Here is a 16421-nt window from a genome sequence, read left to right as displayed (position 1 = left end):
TCTATGGCCCCATTCCATACTTCTACACAGCTCCCCCTAGTAACTCAGATTGGAGAATTGTGCTTAACAGCTCCAAGTGTTCGAGGTTTAGTATCTGGCTTTCTTCCCACGATGATTCTCACGGCAGTAGTGATTGCTATGACTGAGGAGGTAAGAGCGGTCACCGCACGTGCCAGTGGTAACAAGGGCTGTTTATACCCTAAACATTCTTAAAAAGAGATCATTCTTTCAAGTCCTCAATTCTTTCATATACTGCTGATTCTTGCTACAATTATACCTAGGTATGTACAATAGGAAAACCCAAATTCCAGTAAGCAACTGTATTATACTGTTTCTATCAAGTTGGCAAAAATAGATAGGTACTACCAAAAATTTAAAGATGACATCCAGAAGCTCTTTATTTTTTTTTTTAATTGATTGCCCTCATAGGCCTGAAGAATTTTATAGGGTTAATACCACACTGATTTAGTGTTGTTTTGTTTTCAAGATGTCAGTTTCACATAAACTCTCAACTGCCAAAATAACAAAGAAAAACCCAAACAAGGACCCGTATACACTTACTTGTAAAGATATTGATCCATTGTCTTTAGTTTTGCTTAGGAAGCTAGAGATGGATAAATTCAAGTCAATGCTGCTGTTATCAGCAGTGGAACCAGTGCCTGAATCAGTATCATTTTCCTTTTGATTCTCAGATTCTGGTAACGTGGTTTCAGTTTTTGATAAAGCACCTATTTCTCCTTTATTTTCTGCATCTTCAGGGTTGATATTAATACTGGGTATTAGAACAGGCTGAGGTTCACTGGACTGTGAAGTGGCAGGAGCTTGAGGTTCTGCTTTAATTGGCACTTCGCATGGGATATCTTTCTGCTCTGTGTCCATCTGAGCAGTGGCTTCATAAGCATCCTGAGTTTCACTTCCTAAAGCCTTTTGGTCACTATCAGTCACCGCACTTCTGACCTCCATCCCTTCAGTGCTACTTGATTCAGTAATCTCAGCTTCATTTGTCCCGAGCTCCTCATTGGTCTCCACTATGTTCTCTGAACTGCTGATTAACTGTTCCTCTTCCTCACCTTTACCTTCTACAGATTTTTGATCTATCTCATTAGTTTCAACTATTTCTTTAATTGAAACTTCCTCAGTACCACCAGCCTCAGGACCCTCTGTGGACTTGATCACTAATTTCTGGCCTGCTTCACCCACTTCTTTCCCATCATTACTCTGAGAATCCTCAGCACTGTTTTCAGTTGCCTTCTGAGCAACATCTTCTGCCGCATTTGTTCCTATCACTTTGCTTGTATCACTGATCATATCTTTTTCAGTTTTGTCATCTCTTCCTAATTTCTCGAGGGTGTCTTCCTTTGTAAACTCAACTTCACTTTCAATTGCCTGAATATCTGCCTCTTTTTCTCCAGTCTCTTGAGAAACTAAGTCCATTGTCTGAATAGTAGTGTCTTCAATTTCTTCAGATTTTATAAACTTATTTTCAAATATCTGTTGCTTTTCTCGATCCCCTTCTTCCTCAGGTTTCAGATTCTGTTCAATATTTGTTTCTGAAGTTATCATTATGTTATTTTCTTTTCCTTCATCGACTGAATTAATGTCCACTGTTTCATGGTCTTCTGTGTCAGGTAGATTTTCAAGCTTGGGTCTCTTCTCCTCTCTCCCATTTTCCTCGATTACTGTTGCTCTATTATGAAGTTCAGCCATAGCTTCTAAATGAGTATCATTAACATGTTCATTAATGCCTACCACAGTATTTTCAGGCTCATCGGTGGCTGGTTTTTCAGTAAGAATTTTACTGTTAAATTTATCTTCAGAAGTATTACGTTCTGTTTTTTCTGAGACAGATTCCAAAATACAAGCATTTTGTGAAAGCTTATCTTCTTCAGAGCTGGCAATACTAAGGTCAGAGGAGGCACGCTTACTTGCAGGTATTGGCTAAAAAAGATTTTATACAGTTTTAGTGTTAAAACATAATTTCAAGATGGTAACCAAAACAACGTTCCATATATAAAAATGATTTAATTCATATGTATAATGATTTAATATCTTTATTCAGTAAAATTTGATGAAATTATAAAAATAACTTAAAGAATTGACAAATCTTCACATAATAAATATGACAAAAATGGGCAGCAAGGAGCAAACTTAACAAATCTTCACCTCTAAAATTAAAGGTTTTTGTAATGCTACCCGTCAATTAATTCTTAGACACAGCTGCAATCATACCTCAAAACTCAACTCTAAAAATTACCTAAATGAAATTTCCTTTCTAAATACTAACCAGAGAATTTTCTGTTTCCTCATCCTCATCCTCCTCTTTGCCATCTTCAACTTCTTCTGTTACTTCAGCCTTTGCCTCTGCAATCAATTCTCGAACTGGTTTGTTGGAATCAACTGTCACAAAGGGATGCTGTTTGATCATTAAAAAGAGCATACTCAGTAACAACTGAAATGCTTGTGAAGTAAATTTCAAATATATAAAACACATTGTTATGTGACAAAAATATAAACATATAAGTAGGAAAAATACAAACAACTTCAGATGATATTACATCTGGGAAAAGAAGGAGGGGGAGGGAATTGAGCAGGAGTAAGGGCTGCCTGCAACTGTATCTGTACCTTTTTTTAAGAATCTGAAAGAAATATGTCAAAAATGATAACATATTACATCTGGGTAGCAGGTATATATACTTTTCTGTATGTCTGAAAACTTCATAACCTAAAATCTAAATTAAAATTTAAAGCAAGTTTCAAGTACATTACTAGTTTTATAAAGTAACAATATGTTTACAATATGTTTGTTAGAAAGTAACAATATGTATAAAGCCTCAATAAAAGAATTACAAAAAGCTTTAAAGTTCTGTTCAAAGTATCTACCTCATACACTGTTGGTGGGACTGTAAATTGGTACAGCCACTAGGGAGAACAGTATGCAGGTTCCTTGAAAATCTAAAAATAGAGCTACCATATGACCCAGCAATCCCACTCCTAGACATGTATCTGGAGAAAACCGTAATTTGAAAGGATGCATTCTCCCCGATGTTCACTGCAGCACTATTTATAACAGCCAGGACATGGAAGCAACCTAAGTGTTCACTGACAGAGGAATGGATAAAGAAGATGTGGTACATATATAAAATGGAATATTACTCAGCCATAAAAAGGAATGAAATAGTGCCATTTGCAGAGTCATGGATGGACCTAGAGATTGTCATACAGAGTGAAGTAAGTTAGAAAAACAAATATCATATAATACCACTTATATGTGGGATCTAGGAAAATGGTACAGATGAACAAAGTCACAGATGTAGAGAACAAACTTATGGTTACTGAGGTGGGGAAGGGGGCGTAGGACGAACTGGGAGACTGGGATTGACATATATACACTACTATGCATAAAATAGATAACTAATGAGAACCTACTGTTTAGCACAGGAACTCTACTCAATGATCTGTGGTGACCTAAATGGGAAGGAAATCTAAAAAAGAGTGGATATATGTATACGTATAACTGATTCACTTGTTGTACAGCAGAAACTAATACAACATTGTAAAGCAACTATACTCCAATAAAAATTAATAATAAGTGTCTATAAACATCTGTTTTTTGACATAGTTCTAATATTCTTAAGAGTAAGAAGATATTTTATTCACCTCTGTACACTCAACACTTGGTGTTTGTCACAGATTAAGGCCTTCAAATGGGGGGGCTAGTGAAATAATAAGAGAAAGTGTGTTCCAAGAATAGTTGTACAGAGAAAGGAAATTTTTCCTGCTTCTCCCCCCAGATAAATAGATCAACCTAAGAAACTATAATGGAGGAGTTGTACTCAATCTAACAGTAACTGCCTCAAGACTTGTCATTCTATTTCTCTACCTATACTATTATTGACAAAATTTTATTTCAAATATTACAAACAAGTCCTGCTATAAAACAAAATTATCCAATCACTTTAACACCATTTTTTAAAAGTTAGCAATATTTACTGAACATTTACCCTCACTGTAAGGGACATTAAAAAAAATTTAATTAGCTCATGGCCCCTGCCACCAAGGTGCTTGTTTTCTAGTAACTGGAGAGACAAAATGTAAGTAACTGACAAAGTGGAAATAACTAAACAAAATGAAAAAAACACAATTAAACTGAATCAAAAAAGCATACGAGAAATTTAAAAGCTAAATAAATGCCCTTTAGTAACAGCAGCAAATGTTTCTAAAGCAAATGTTAACTACTACAATGAATCTTGAGTGAGTTTGCACAGGGAAACTCAAGTGGAAAGAGGGCACACTGAAGGAATCTGAAACTGTATTCTTCTTAAAGAGATGTTACAACAATTATATGGTTTGCCATTGTCATACTACTCTTATCTTACCTGCAGTAGCTGAGATGTAGTCCACCTGGAATCCACGTTCTTTTCCAAGCATTTCTTTAGAAAGTCCTTAAAATTTGAAGACCTTCAAAATAAAATTTTAATAATGACATTCTATTTTTCTTGTTATTGAAATCAAAACTCTGAGAAATTATGGTTAAGTTCCATTATGTATGTAATAGTATTAATTCAACATAAGAAAACTAGTTATGAAATATTTCATAAGTCATTTATCTATAAATACAAGTTACATATATGTAAATAGATTCACAGTTTAAGTCATTGAGATGCAGCCATATATCCATAAGTATGCTAAAAATCACAAAAATTCTTCCATTATATTAAACTCCACAAATACAGATCAATCACATCTATGCCTCACTTTCTCATAGTACAGAAAATATCTCTTTCATGTAGAACTCAAATCACTGGTATTTTTTAATTTATGGGTAAAGTTAGTTACAGGAGTTTATATGGTCCTTAAGTCTTGAAAATACACCAAAAATCAGTTTTCTACTTCATACAATCTTTGTACCATGTACCTAAATTTAAATACCCTTGGAAAGTTGGAAGAATAAAGCATCAAGTTTTGCTTCTTAAAAAAAATTGTTTAGGAATACTTTACCATTTTGATGGCTGTGCTAATGTAGGGGGCTCAGATTTTGCTATTTTTAGCAGCACTCGCATTGGATTTAATTCATGATGAGGTGGTTCTATCTCAGCCATTTCTATTAAAGTGATACCCAGGGACCAAACATCAGCTTTGTAGTCATAGGGTCTGTCCTTAGATGTTTCACACATGACTACCTCAGGAGCCATCCTATGAAGACAGAGAACTGAAAATTAAGATGTTTAACTGAAGAGCAGTGATCACAAACCACGTGAAAGATAGACAGTATAATTGATTATGTGGACAAAATTAATGAGTAATAATAACTGTTGACATAACTAACGCTGCAAATCCATAAAACTGAATACATACCAATAGGGTGTGCCGATAAAGGAATCTCTCCTTTGAATTGTCCTTGTGTTTTTAGCTGATACTCCAAAATCCGCTTGAAATAATCATACAAAAGTATTAATGATAGTTTTTAAGCAAAGAACACTATATTGAACATAAGGGAAAAGTATATCAAGTCTTTAATAAGGCCACTGTTATTAAAGGGCAAGCAAAATAGAAAGAGAAATAACTTCCCTATCATCCTAATTTTGACCACCCTCTTTCTACCATACCCCCACCCCCCAAAAAAAAACTGCCAAAGAAAAGATTCCATCATTAACACACTTGATACCACCATCCTTACACATCTTCAGATCACAAATACTCCAGAATTGAAAAAAAAAATAGTAACTTTAAAATAGGTCAGTCTATCCACTTCACCAAAATAAATGCCAACTAGTGTTATATGTTACAATTAAATTAAGGGACATTTTTTCTATAGTGTGAAAAACAGAAATTATACCAAAGCAGCCTTTATGACAGCATATGTCTTGCTAACTTCCTCATAAAATTATACCACTAAGAAAAAAATTAGGAACGATGCTTTCTAATTTAAATTATAGGGCACAGCAACATTATAGCTTTATCGGTTGTTAACTCCTTTTCAGCTTAGAGTTCAATCATTAATAGCAATATAAAATTGCTATTGTTGCATAAATTACCTCATGCCATATACATTTAACTTTTAAAGTTTTATTTGACATGCCACAATTCTCAAAACTGAATACCAAAAATCCTGTATTTAGTATTCATGCCCCAAGGCCTGGCACAGAATATACACACAATAAATGTCAGCTACTGTTATTAATCGTATGTGTAATTTTAACCTTCGTGATACTTTGGCAGTAGAACTCTTAAAACTCATGAAATCCTGCCCTATATTCTAATTATTTATGTCTATTATATAGTTCTTTCTTTTCTTTTTTTGACCATGTAGTTCTCCTGCTTAAAACATCTTGGCAGCTACCTATTGCCTGTAGAATGATGTTTAAGCTTCTTAATATGGTGTATGAAGTCTTTTGTTACACTAGATATTTCATTAATGTTTTATAATTAAATTAATAAATGAATTTGCCAATAGAACATACTATACTTGGAAGACATATCTGCAGAAAATGCAACATAAATAGATGTATTCAGGACTCTCCATCCCTATTACCCCCCTACTTCCTCAACTTATAACTTGCCATGTTTCCACAGGATGGGATTGAGATCACAATATGAAATTCCTGCCAGAAGAGGTTTTCCACTCAGGTAGAATCAGCTCAGTACGTATTCCAGTGTGTTCCTAGAACCTACTGATGGTCTATTCTTTTTAACTTTTTTCCCCTCAGAACATGACTGGGAAAGGAGGTCGAGAAACAGGCCTAAACCACTAAGGTCCACTGTCAACATTCGTACCTCTTGAAGCACTCTTATGAGCAGGAGGTAAACTAAGGAGGGACAAGAAGGCATCTTCATGTTTGTGCAAAGGGGAAAACTAAGGCCATTATGTGCTTTACAGTTCTACTTATAATGATATGGCATATATATGTTGGTCTGTTAAAATAGCATTTTATATACTTATTTCCATTTGTAACAATGTGATCTGACAAGATCATTAAAATTTGATTATTGTAATGTATATATGGTTCTTGAGGATAGTATGGTTCTATATGCATCTGTGTACACTTAATACGATGTCACAGAATTGGAAGGTTCTCTGTATTTATGAATTAATGAAACAAAGTGCAACTACTTTAAATGTCAACCAACTCAAAACTATTTTGGCATTCCTAAATCTTCAAAAATATACTTATTTTTAATGGCATGCATTATTTTACACAAAAGTATATTCCTGTATTCAAATAAGATTTTAGTACACTTACAGAAAAACATGCACTAAAAAAGATCAAAATTATATTTCAAAACGAGCTACAAGACTAAAAAATGATGACATAAAAGAGTAACAGAAGTCAGAATTTTAAAACTCATAAATGAGGTGACAGAACTCAAGGGAAAATTAGAAATAAAAAACAATTTTAGAAACAAAGGCTAAAAGTAGGAGGAATGCAAGAGCAAATAAACACAACAAACTCACACCCATTACCACTTCACACCCATTAAGATAGTTATCATCAAAAATACAGAAAATAACAAATGCTGGCAAGGAGGTGGAGCAACTGGAACTCTTGTGCATTGTTGTGGAAACATAAACTGGTGCAACCACTGTGGAAAATGGTACGGTAGTTCCTCAAAAAATTAAACAGAGAATTACCGTATGATCCAGCGATTCCACTTCTGGGTATATACCCAAAAGAACTGAAAGCGGGGACTCAAGTAGATATTGTACACCCATGTTCATAGCAGCATTATTCACAAAAGCCAAAAGGTGGAAGCAACCAAAGTGTCCATCAATGGATGAATTGATAAATAAAATATGGTGTATACATATAACAGAATATTATTCAGCCTTAAAAAGGAAGAAAATTAACACATGCTACACCATGGATGAACCTTAAAGATATTATGCTAAGTAAAATAAGCCAGTCACAGAAGGACAAGTATTGCAGGATTCCATTTATATGGGGTACGCAGAGTAGTCAAATTCACAGAGACAGAAAGGAGAATGGTTGCCAGGGGCTGGGGGAAGGAGGAAATGGGGACTTAAGTGTTTTAGTGTGTACAGAGTTTCAGTTGAGGAAGATGAAAAGGTTCTGGAGAGGGGTGGTGGTGTTGGCTGCACGACAGTGTGAATGCGCTGCATGCTACGGAACTGTGCACTTAAACATGGTTAGGACGGTGAATTTTAAGTATATTTTGCCACAATGAATAAAAATGAAGAAAGATAAAAAGGACCTGAGAGAAAGTTATAACTACTGATGATTGTCAAGCCCAACAAAAAGATAATAAAAGTCTCTAAAAGGAGAAAGTCAGTGTAAGGGAACAGAATAAATACTTATATCTATAATTACAGAAAACCTTCCTCGGGGGCGGGGGGTGAGCGGGAAACAAAAAAACAACACTTAGAAAAGTTTAGTCAAAGTATAGTCCTTAAAAAAAAAAGTCTTTGGCATCTAGGCAAAAAGAGCACATGACTTACACGAGAAAGAAAATCAGATTCTCATCAGACTTTTCAATAACACTTTATGTCAGAAGAAAACAGAGGAACATATTTTAGATATTCAAGGAAAGAAATGTGAACCAAGGATTTTCTATCCAGCAAAACTGACCTTCAAAGTATAAAGGGTAGAAGTGTTACCATTATATAAGAACTCAGAGAGCCCTTTCAGAGAAATCTACCAGAGAATGAACTTCAGACAACCAACACAACCAAAGAGACATGAACAAGAGCGGTGGTGAGCGCTGAATATAGAAATGAAGGTTAAAATGAGTAATTACAGAATACTCCAAATCTATCATCAATGTTCTTGAGAAGCAAGATTCTCAGGATAGAAGAAAAGTGATACAGATGTAATACAGAAGGGGCTAAGAGAAGGAAAAAAAAAAAAAAAAAAAGGCTTTACCCTGAATTTGAATAGGACATATGTAGGAACTCATGAGAGCCTAGCTCTGTCCTTTGGAAAGGCCTAGAATGAAGGCAAATCCAGAAACTATAAGCATGTCTAACACTCAGATTGTGGTCTTGAAATACCATGTCCTACTAAAACTTCTTCTTCAGGGCTTCCTGAAGAAATGGCTAATTACAGGTCTGAGGCAGGAAATGTAAAAGATGAGCCTGAAACATCTCAACCTAACAGACAGCAAGGAACCTACCAAAGATTAGTAGAGTCATGTCAAAAAGATTAACAAGCCAGCTTGAAGAAACTCCCACTGACCAAGATGGTACAACGTGAGCTTTAATAAGGATAAAAATTGTAATAGATTTGAAACCTATAAAATAAAATTAAATTCATGAATTAATAATGCCATTTAAAAAAATACTGGCCACAAACTAAGGATGAGAGAGAACCAATTCATTGTCTTTAAAGCTAAATAAATAAAAGGAAAGAATCAAGCATTTTTCCTGTCCTGTCTATATGAACTATACTCCTGAATAACCAAACAGTTGAAGGGAAGTGTCTTTTTATATAAGTATTCCTAATTTTATAATGATGATAAATGAAAATAATGAAATAACTGATGAATAATTACACCAAAATTATTATCAAAAATAATAAATGAAAACAAAATGATATAATTCATTTTTCCACTCCAATCAAAGAACGGATCCAGGCAATAAACATCAACAGCTGCTAACATCAAAAAAAAGATCAAAAAGCCGGTATTACATGCCTCCCAATGAAAGAACACAAAACCACCTATAGTCTTGCCAAAAAAGTCAAACTTGAGACTGATGAGGCTTTTGGATTCATCTGCAAATTGAGGGAAATACAGAGAGGAACTTACTAAAGTCATCAGGAGTACACAGTCAGCAAAATGCAAGATGAGAGAAACTCTACAGGTCCAACAGCCTAGGTCCTATACATCAGTGTTTCTCAACCTTTTTTTCATCTCTCTCCTAAGGAGCCTTTTTAGACATTTTTTCCGAATCCTCCCTCCCCCCCATGAAATTTTAATGCCACAGATATACTGTATATCTGTTTGTGTATATCTATGGGCCTTTGGAGGGTCACAACCATGGTAACACTAAAATTTTTTGTCCCCAAAGAACCAACTTTCTTTGAGAAAGCATGCCACGAGAATGCATGCCATAGATAAAATGTAAAGAGAAAAAAGGAATGGCAGGGCGGTGGCGGGCAACCTATAAATTAAAAGAGACTTAGAAGAAAAAGCAGGTTTTAAATATGGGTAAGTCTAAACTCTAAAGTCTAGACATGAACATTGGGTGATAGAGCCATAAAGAAACACAAGGAAGTGATTACTATAAAAGTCAGGATATAGATTACCTGTGGAGAAGGGAGGGACAGTGTGATTGAGAGCGGGCACATGAAACAGCTGCTAGGGTGCCTGACATAGTTCTAGTTCTTTTTTTCCGTTGAGGCATGCGGGATCTTTCGCTGCAGCGCGCGGCCTCTTTGTTGAGGCTCGCAGGCTTCTCTCTAGTTGTGGCGTGTGGGTTTTTTCTCTCTAGTTATGGTTCTCAGGCTCCAGAGAGTGTGGACTCTGTAGTTTGCAGCACTTGGGCTTAGCTGCCCCGCGGCATGTGGGATCTTAGTTCCCCGACCAGGGGGGATTGAACCCGCGTACCCTGCATTGCAAGATGGATTCTTTACCACTGGACCACCAGGGAAGTCCCATTCTATTTCTTTATCTAGGTGGTGGTTACAAAGCTATTGTGTACAAAGCTACAAGTCAATAAACTACACAACTGTTAGTGTGGTTTTCTGTATCTGTATCCATTTCTTAATAAAAAGGTTAAAATTTAGTAGTATATCAAATTATACCTGTTTAGATGTCATGACAAAGTGAAGTGAAATGAATATGATCACTGGTATCAGCATGGCCTTTGAATATATTCTGTTTTTAATATCCTTCCAAAATACCCAAATTTAGACTTCATCACCAGATTTTTTTTTAATTCATATCTTGGGGATACTTCTATTTGTATGCGTATATATGAAATTCATTAATTCCCATCTAAAATCTACATCTACTCCTTATGAAATTATCCTTTATTCCCTCAGTGTAAAAAACAAAATTAAAAATTCTAGTCCTTACACTTACTTTAGGCATCTTTTTCAGACTTAAGGTTAGTTACTTTGTTAGTTTAGCCAGGATACCATATCTACAAAATAGAATATAAAACTAAACATGGAAAAAGAAAACCACTAGATATGAGTCTTGGAAATGAAGATAAAACTAAGTTAGTGGTTTTACATACTATGGCATTTTCTAAATGTATTATATTTACAAGTATTAAGTCTACATACAAATAATTAGCCAGTCTTTTAAAAGTGTGCCATTTAAAAAATAAAAATCCATCCTTTCTTACTTTTAAAAGAGTCTTTATATGAGGTGCCTATACTTAGGAATTCTGGGAGTTAATGAATAATTATGTATCCAAGGAAATTTTGTTTTGTTTTTTTGTCCACACTGCATGGTGTATGGGATCTTAGTTCCCTGACCAGGAATTGAACCCGGGCCCTCAGCAGTGAAAGCGCTGAGTCCTCACCACTGGACCTCCAGGGAATTCCCTCCTAGGAAGTATCTTAAAAATTAACACTGAGGAGATACGGGGATATATGCCTATGTATAGCTGATTCACTTTGTTATAAAGCAGAAACTAACACACCATTGTAAAGCAATTATACTCCAATAAAGATGTTTAAAATAAATAAATAAATAAATAAAAGCATACAGGAATTGAAAGACCTGTACTCTGAAAACTATTCAACACTGTTGAAAGATATTAAAGAAGACCTAAATAAATGGGGGAAAAAAATTAACACCGAGTAATTCTCCATGTTTCACATATTTGAATATAATTCTCCATGTTTCACATATTTGACTCATAACAAAACAATATTAAGTTACAGACATACGGGGGAAATCTCAAAGCACAAATTCAAATGTTTTATATAAAGGAATAAACTTACCCAACTTAATATCTCCATCTAAGGTAAAAAGAATGTTTCCAGCCTTTAGATCTCTGTGGATGATTTTATTATCATGTAAGTAGTTCAATGCCTCTAAAGTCTGCTTACAAACTACTTGTATTTGGGACTCAGTTAATGGTCTCTCAAGCTCTACAAGGAAGAAAGTAAACAAAGCTGCATTTTTGTACAGTGAAAGCATATCAGCAGGCTATATAACTTTACCATCACTGTCAAAGATCATACACAATGAACTGACTTTTAAAAAACTATACACAGAACTTTCTTCACATATTATACTCAATGTTTACTTTTAGAATGTTATTACAATTATCCAAGGATATAAAAATAATTAGGCTGATTTCTTAACTTACTGAATGGCTCTAAACAATAAGATAAATATATATGTATAAATGTTTGAAATCATTTGACTTTTTTAAAGTAGAATTTGAGATATTAACATGAAGAACAAAACACCATTTACCAAGCATCACGGCATCCACTGCTCCACCTGCACAAAATTCAATGAGGATCTGCAGGCAAATAAAAAAGCACGTGTCTAAAATGACATTGAGTCTGAGTATTTTGTCTTCAATTTAGCATAAAAGATAAAGAAATAGCTATAAAATAACCTAGGTTACAGAAACAATAGTAGGCTAACAACCATAAAGAGTTTCTTTGTAAAAAGAGTTACAAGTCTTAATGATATACAACTAAGAAAGCACAAAGAGAACACATTGTGGAAATATGTGCATTTTTTTAATCATCATGTTTAGTATCCCTGCTTCTGTAAAATTACCAGGTGTAGAATTTTTATTCAGGACAGTATTATATATCCATTTCATCACCACTGAAAGATTTTATACTCTCCTTTTTAAGGTAACTATTGTGAAGTAAGTGATCAAGTATATCTTTTAACTTTATTTCTAGGAATAAACCCTGAAAAGAGAAACTTTTAGTTTTTCTGAAAAATAGGGAAAAAAACATATACAAAAGCTTCAGATCCTAGCTCAATTATCACTTCCTGGTGGATGCCTTCCCAGATCTCCCTGGTACATACCACCATGCACCTTTCTTTCTTGACCCTTATCACAGTTTTAATGTTATATTTATTATGATTCTTTGATTAATTAATGTCTATCTCTCCCACTAAACTGTCCCTCACAGTTGTCCAGCTTTTTATTTTGTAATAGTCTCAAATAAAGATCTTATCTATTTATTAAGTTGTCTAGGAATTCACTTTCATTACTATCTCTGGAAACATTCTGCTAGAACTCTGAACAACTATATTAGAAGGCACCACACTAATAATAACTATAGATTTTTTTTTTAAATTACATACCTTAACAAATTGTGTAGCTTCACACTTTTTTCTCCTCTGTATAACAACACTTTATTTTTTACAGGAGTTTGCCAATAAATTGTTTTGAAATTCATTATATCATATGAAAAGTAATTTGAGAGACAGATCATAACTCATCCTAGAGATGAGTAAACAAGTCATAAAGGTTAATTGACTTATTCAAGCTCCTGCCTAGCATCATCAAAATCAAAAAATAAAGGCCTTCTGATTCCCAATCAGGTACGGCTTGTACAATCTACTCTTCTTTCATAACACTTTGTTTCTTCCTTCAAGGAGAAAAAACTAAAACTCCATTTCAAAAAGTCCTATTGATTGAATTAGCATCAGTGCAGAGCAAGTGACTGGTTATTATACTAAATATTAACATTTTACTTATATATTTATTTATGCCTAATATTTCCTAAAAATGAATAAAATTTTTACATACAGACTTGGCCACTACATCATGCACTAAAGTTGGGCTTGATAATACATAAGATAAATGTTGGGTTGGCCAAAAAATTTCCGTAAGGAAAAACCTGAATGAACTTTTTGGCAAACCCAATATTTAACATTTCTAGTAAGCATTTTATAATTTATTACATGATTTATCAGAAGTTTAGTATAAGAAATTATAAACAATTGCAAAGAAAACAAAAGAAACTTTAAAACATTTTAAGTAAATGCTTAAATGTAAATCAAGACACTTAAACAAGACACTTCAAACTAACACAACATTGTAAATCAACTATACTTCAATTAAAAAAGAAAAAATAAAATTTTTAAAGTGCTGGGGAAAAAAAAGACTTCAAAGAAAGAAAGAAGTTCCAACTGGGAAAAAAAATTAATTAAAAACAAGAAAGGCATCTAATTTCATTATTTAGGAAATTTAATATTCTTAACCAAGTTTCTACATTTGAGTCCAATGTCAAACAATCATGAAATTCAGTACAATCTGAAATACACATCAAAACGTCTGTTGAAGCTAAGGATAATTATGTTGTTAATGACCCTCTCACCAGCAGGTCAATTCTCATTCAAGTAGCATAAGTGACTAAAAAGAAGAGGTAGTACATAAAATCGGCCTACACAACTTATAAACCTCTTTAGGACAATTAACTCATTTTGGTTATTCCTACAGATTAACAGAAAATACTTACCCAAAGATTGTTCTCATAATAGAAGGCATCTAGAAGCTTGACTATATTAGGGTGATCACAAGATGCTAATATATCAATTTCAACCATGTAATCTTCAAGTTCTTCTTCAGATTTGGTGTCAATCACCTTTGCAGCAGCTAAAACATTGGTCTCTTTATTCTGGGCCTAAAAGCAAAAGTATCAGAAGTTCACGCTTATAACGCATACTTGCTTTTTAAATATTATTTTTTTTAATAAACTTTATTTTTTAGAGTAGTTTTAAGCTCCCAGCAAATCTGAGCAGAAAGTACACAGAGTTCCCATGTACTCTCCTCCCTACACATGCACAGCCTCCCTCGCTATCAACATTCTGCACCACAGTGGTACATTTGTTACAACTGATGAACCTATACTGACACATCATTATTACCAAAAGTCCACTGTTTACATTAGGATTAACGCCTGGTATGTGCTCTACGGGTCTGGACAAATGTATGATATGTATCCACCATTATAATATCATACACAATAGTTTCACTGCCCTAAAAATCTCTATGCGCTGCCTATTCGTCCTGCCCTTCTTCCTAACCCTTCCACTGATCTTTTTACTGTCTCCATAATTTTGTTTTTCATACAGTATGTAGCCTTTTCAGATTGGCTTCTTTCACTTAGTAACAAGCATTTAAGACTCCTCCATGTCTTCTCATGGTTTGATACCTAATTTCGTTTTAGCACTGAATAATAGTCAATTATATAGATGTGCCAGTTTGTTTATCCATTCACCTACTGAAGACATCTTGGTTGTTTCCAAGTTTTATCAATCATGAATAAGGCTGCTATAAACATCTGTGTGAAGGTTTCTGTGTGGACATTAAGTTTTCAACCCCTTTGAGTAAGTACCAAGGAGCAGAATTACTGGATTATATGGTAAGAGTATGTGTAGTTTTGCAAGATACTGCCAAACTGTCTTCTAAAGTGGCTGTACTATTTTGCATTCCCAACAGCAATGAGAGTTCCTGTTGCTCCACACCCCTGCCAACATTTGGTGTTGTTGGCGTAGATTTTTGTCATTCTAATACGTGTGTAGTGGTATCTCCTTGTTTTAACTTGCAACTCCCTAATGACATATGATATTGAGCATCTTTTCATATGCTTATTGGCCATCTGAGTATCTTCTTCAGTGAGGTGTCCAAATCTTCTGGTCATTTTTTAATCAGACTGTAGGTTCTCTAATTGTTGAGGTTTAAGAATTCTTAATATATTTTGAATAACGGTCTTTTATCAGATACATATTTCGCCAACATTTTCTCCAAGTGGCTTGTCTTCTCATTCTCTTGACATACTTATTTTTTAAAGATAGCCTAAACATAAATATTAACTGATGCATGCTATTGCAGGCTCTATGGGGTCAGACTGGTAGGGCTCAAATTCTGATTCTGCCACTTGTTAACTATGTTGCTTGGGCAACTTACAAACTCCCTTTCTTAGTTTTAGCTTCCTCATCAATAAAGCATACTTATATCTCACGAGTTTGTGAGAATTAAGATAATAAATATTTGCCAAGTGAAAAAAATACATATAAACGTTTAATACAATGCCTGCCATACATAGTAAAAAAGATTCAAACATGTTATCTGGAATTATTACTATTATTATTTAATCCTCAAAATGACCCCATGATATATTAGCATCCCTACTTTTAAGGAGGATAAATAAATTTAGAGACATTAAAAGGCTTCCCCGAGGTCATGTAGAGCTAGTAAGAGGTTGAATCAGGATTCAAATCCAGGTTGTTTCCAAAGCCCTTTCTTTATTTTAATCATTACCCTTTCCAGTTTCCCTATACTTCCATCAGTTTAAGTATTTTTCATTGTTTTTAGTACTTTAACTTTTCCATTTTTTCTTTAATTGAATAACTTCTCACCTCCATTTATTAGAAATGAAAGGTTTCCAAATATGTAGTAGAAGCCAAGATCATTTTTTTAAAATTAGGAATCAAATCTTAAAATACTAATGAGGTTTTTAAAAGAC

At 34.2% G+C, this 16421-nt stretch overlaps 1 protein-coding gene across 2 annotated transcripts in view; it reads right to left on the bottom strand.

The window, feature by feature from the left end:
- The window catches only part of SLK (STE20 like kinase), a 53748-nt gene that overhangs the window by 21518 nt on the left and 15809 nt on the right, over positions 1 to 16421 (bottom strand). For both annotated transcript variants that reach the window (XM_082631683.1, XM_082631684.1), the window contains exons 2-9: positions 14412 to 14576; positions 12394 to 12442; positions 11913 to 12062; positions 5356 to 5428; positions 4999 to 5193; positions 4377 to 4458; positions 2285 to 2413; positions 562 to 1938 (exon numbers count right to left, since the gene is read on the bottom strand). In XM_082631683.1, coding sequence (XP_082487809.1) covers positions 562 to 1938; positions 2285 to 2413; positions 4377 to 4458; positions 4999 to 5193; positions 5356 to 5428; positions 11913 to 12062; positions 12394 to 12442; positions 14412 to 14576 — 2220 coding nt within the window. The remainder of the gene's footprint in view (positions 1 to 561; positions 1939 to 2284; positions 2414 to 4376; positions 4459 to 4998; positions 5194 to 5355; positions 5429 to 11912; positions 12063 to 12393; positions 12443 to 14411; positions 14577 to 16421) is intronic.

This window comes from Mesoplodon mirus, assembly GCF_964341445.2.
Source record: "Mesoplodon mirus genome assembly, chromosome: 2".
Classification (NCBI taxonomy): Eukaryota; Metazoa; Chordata; class Mammalia; order Artiodactyla; family Ziphiidae; genus Mesoplodon; species Mesoplodon mirus.
This window is presented reverse-complemented; position numbering and strand designations above follow the sequence as displayed.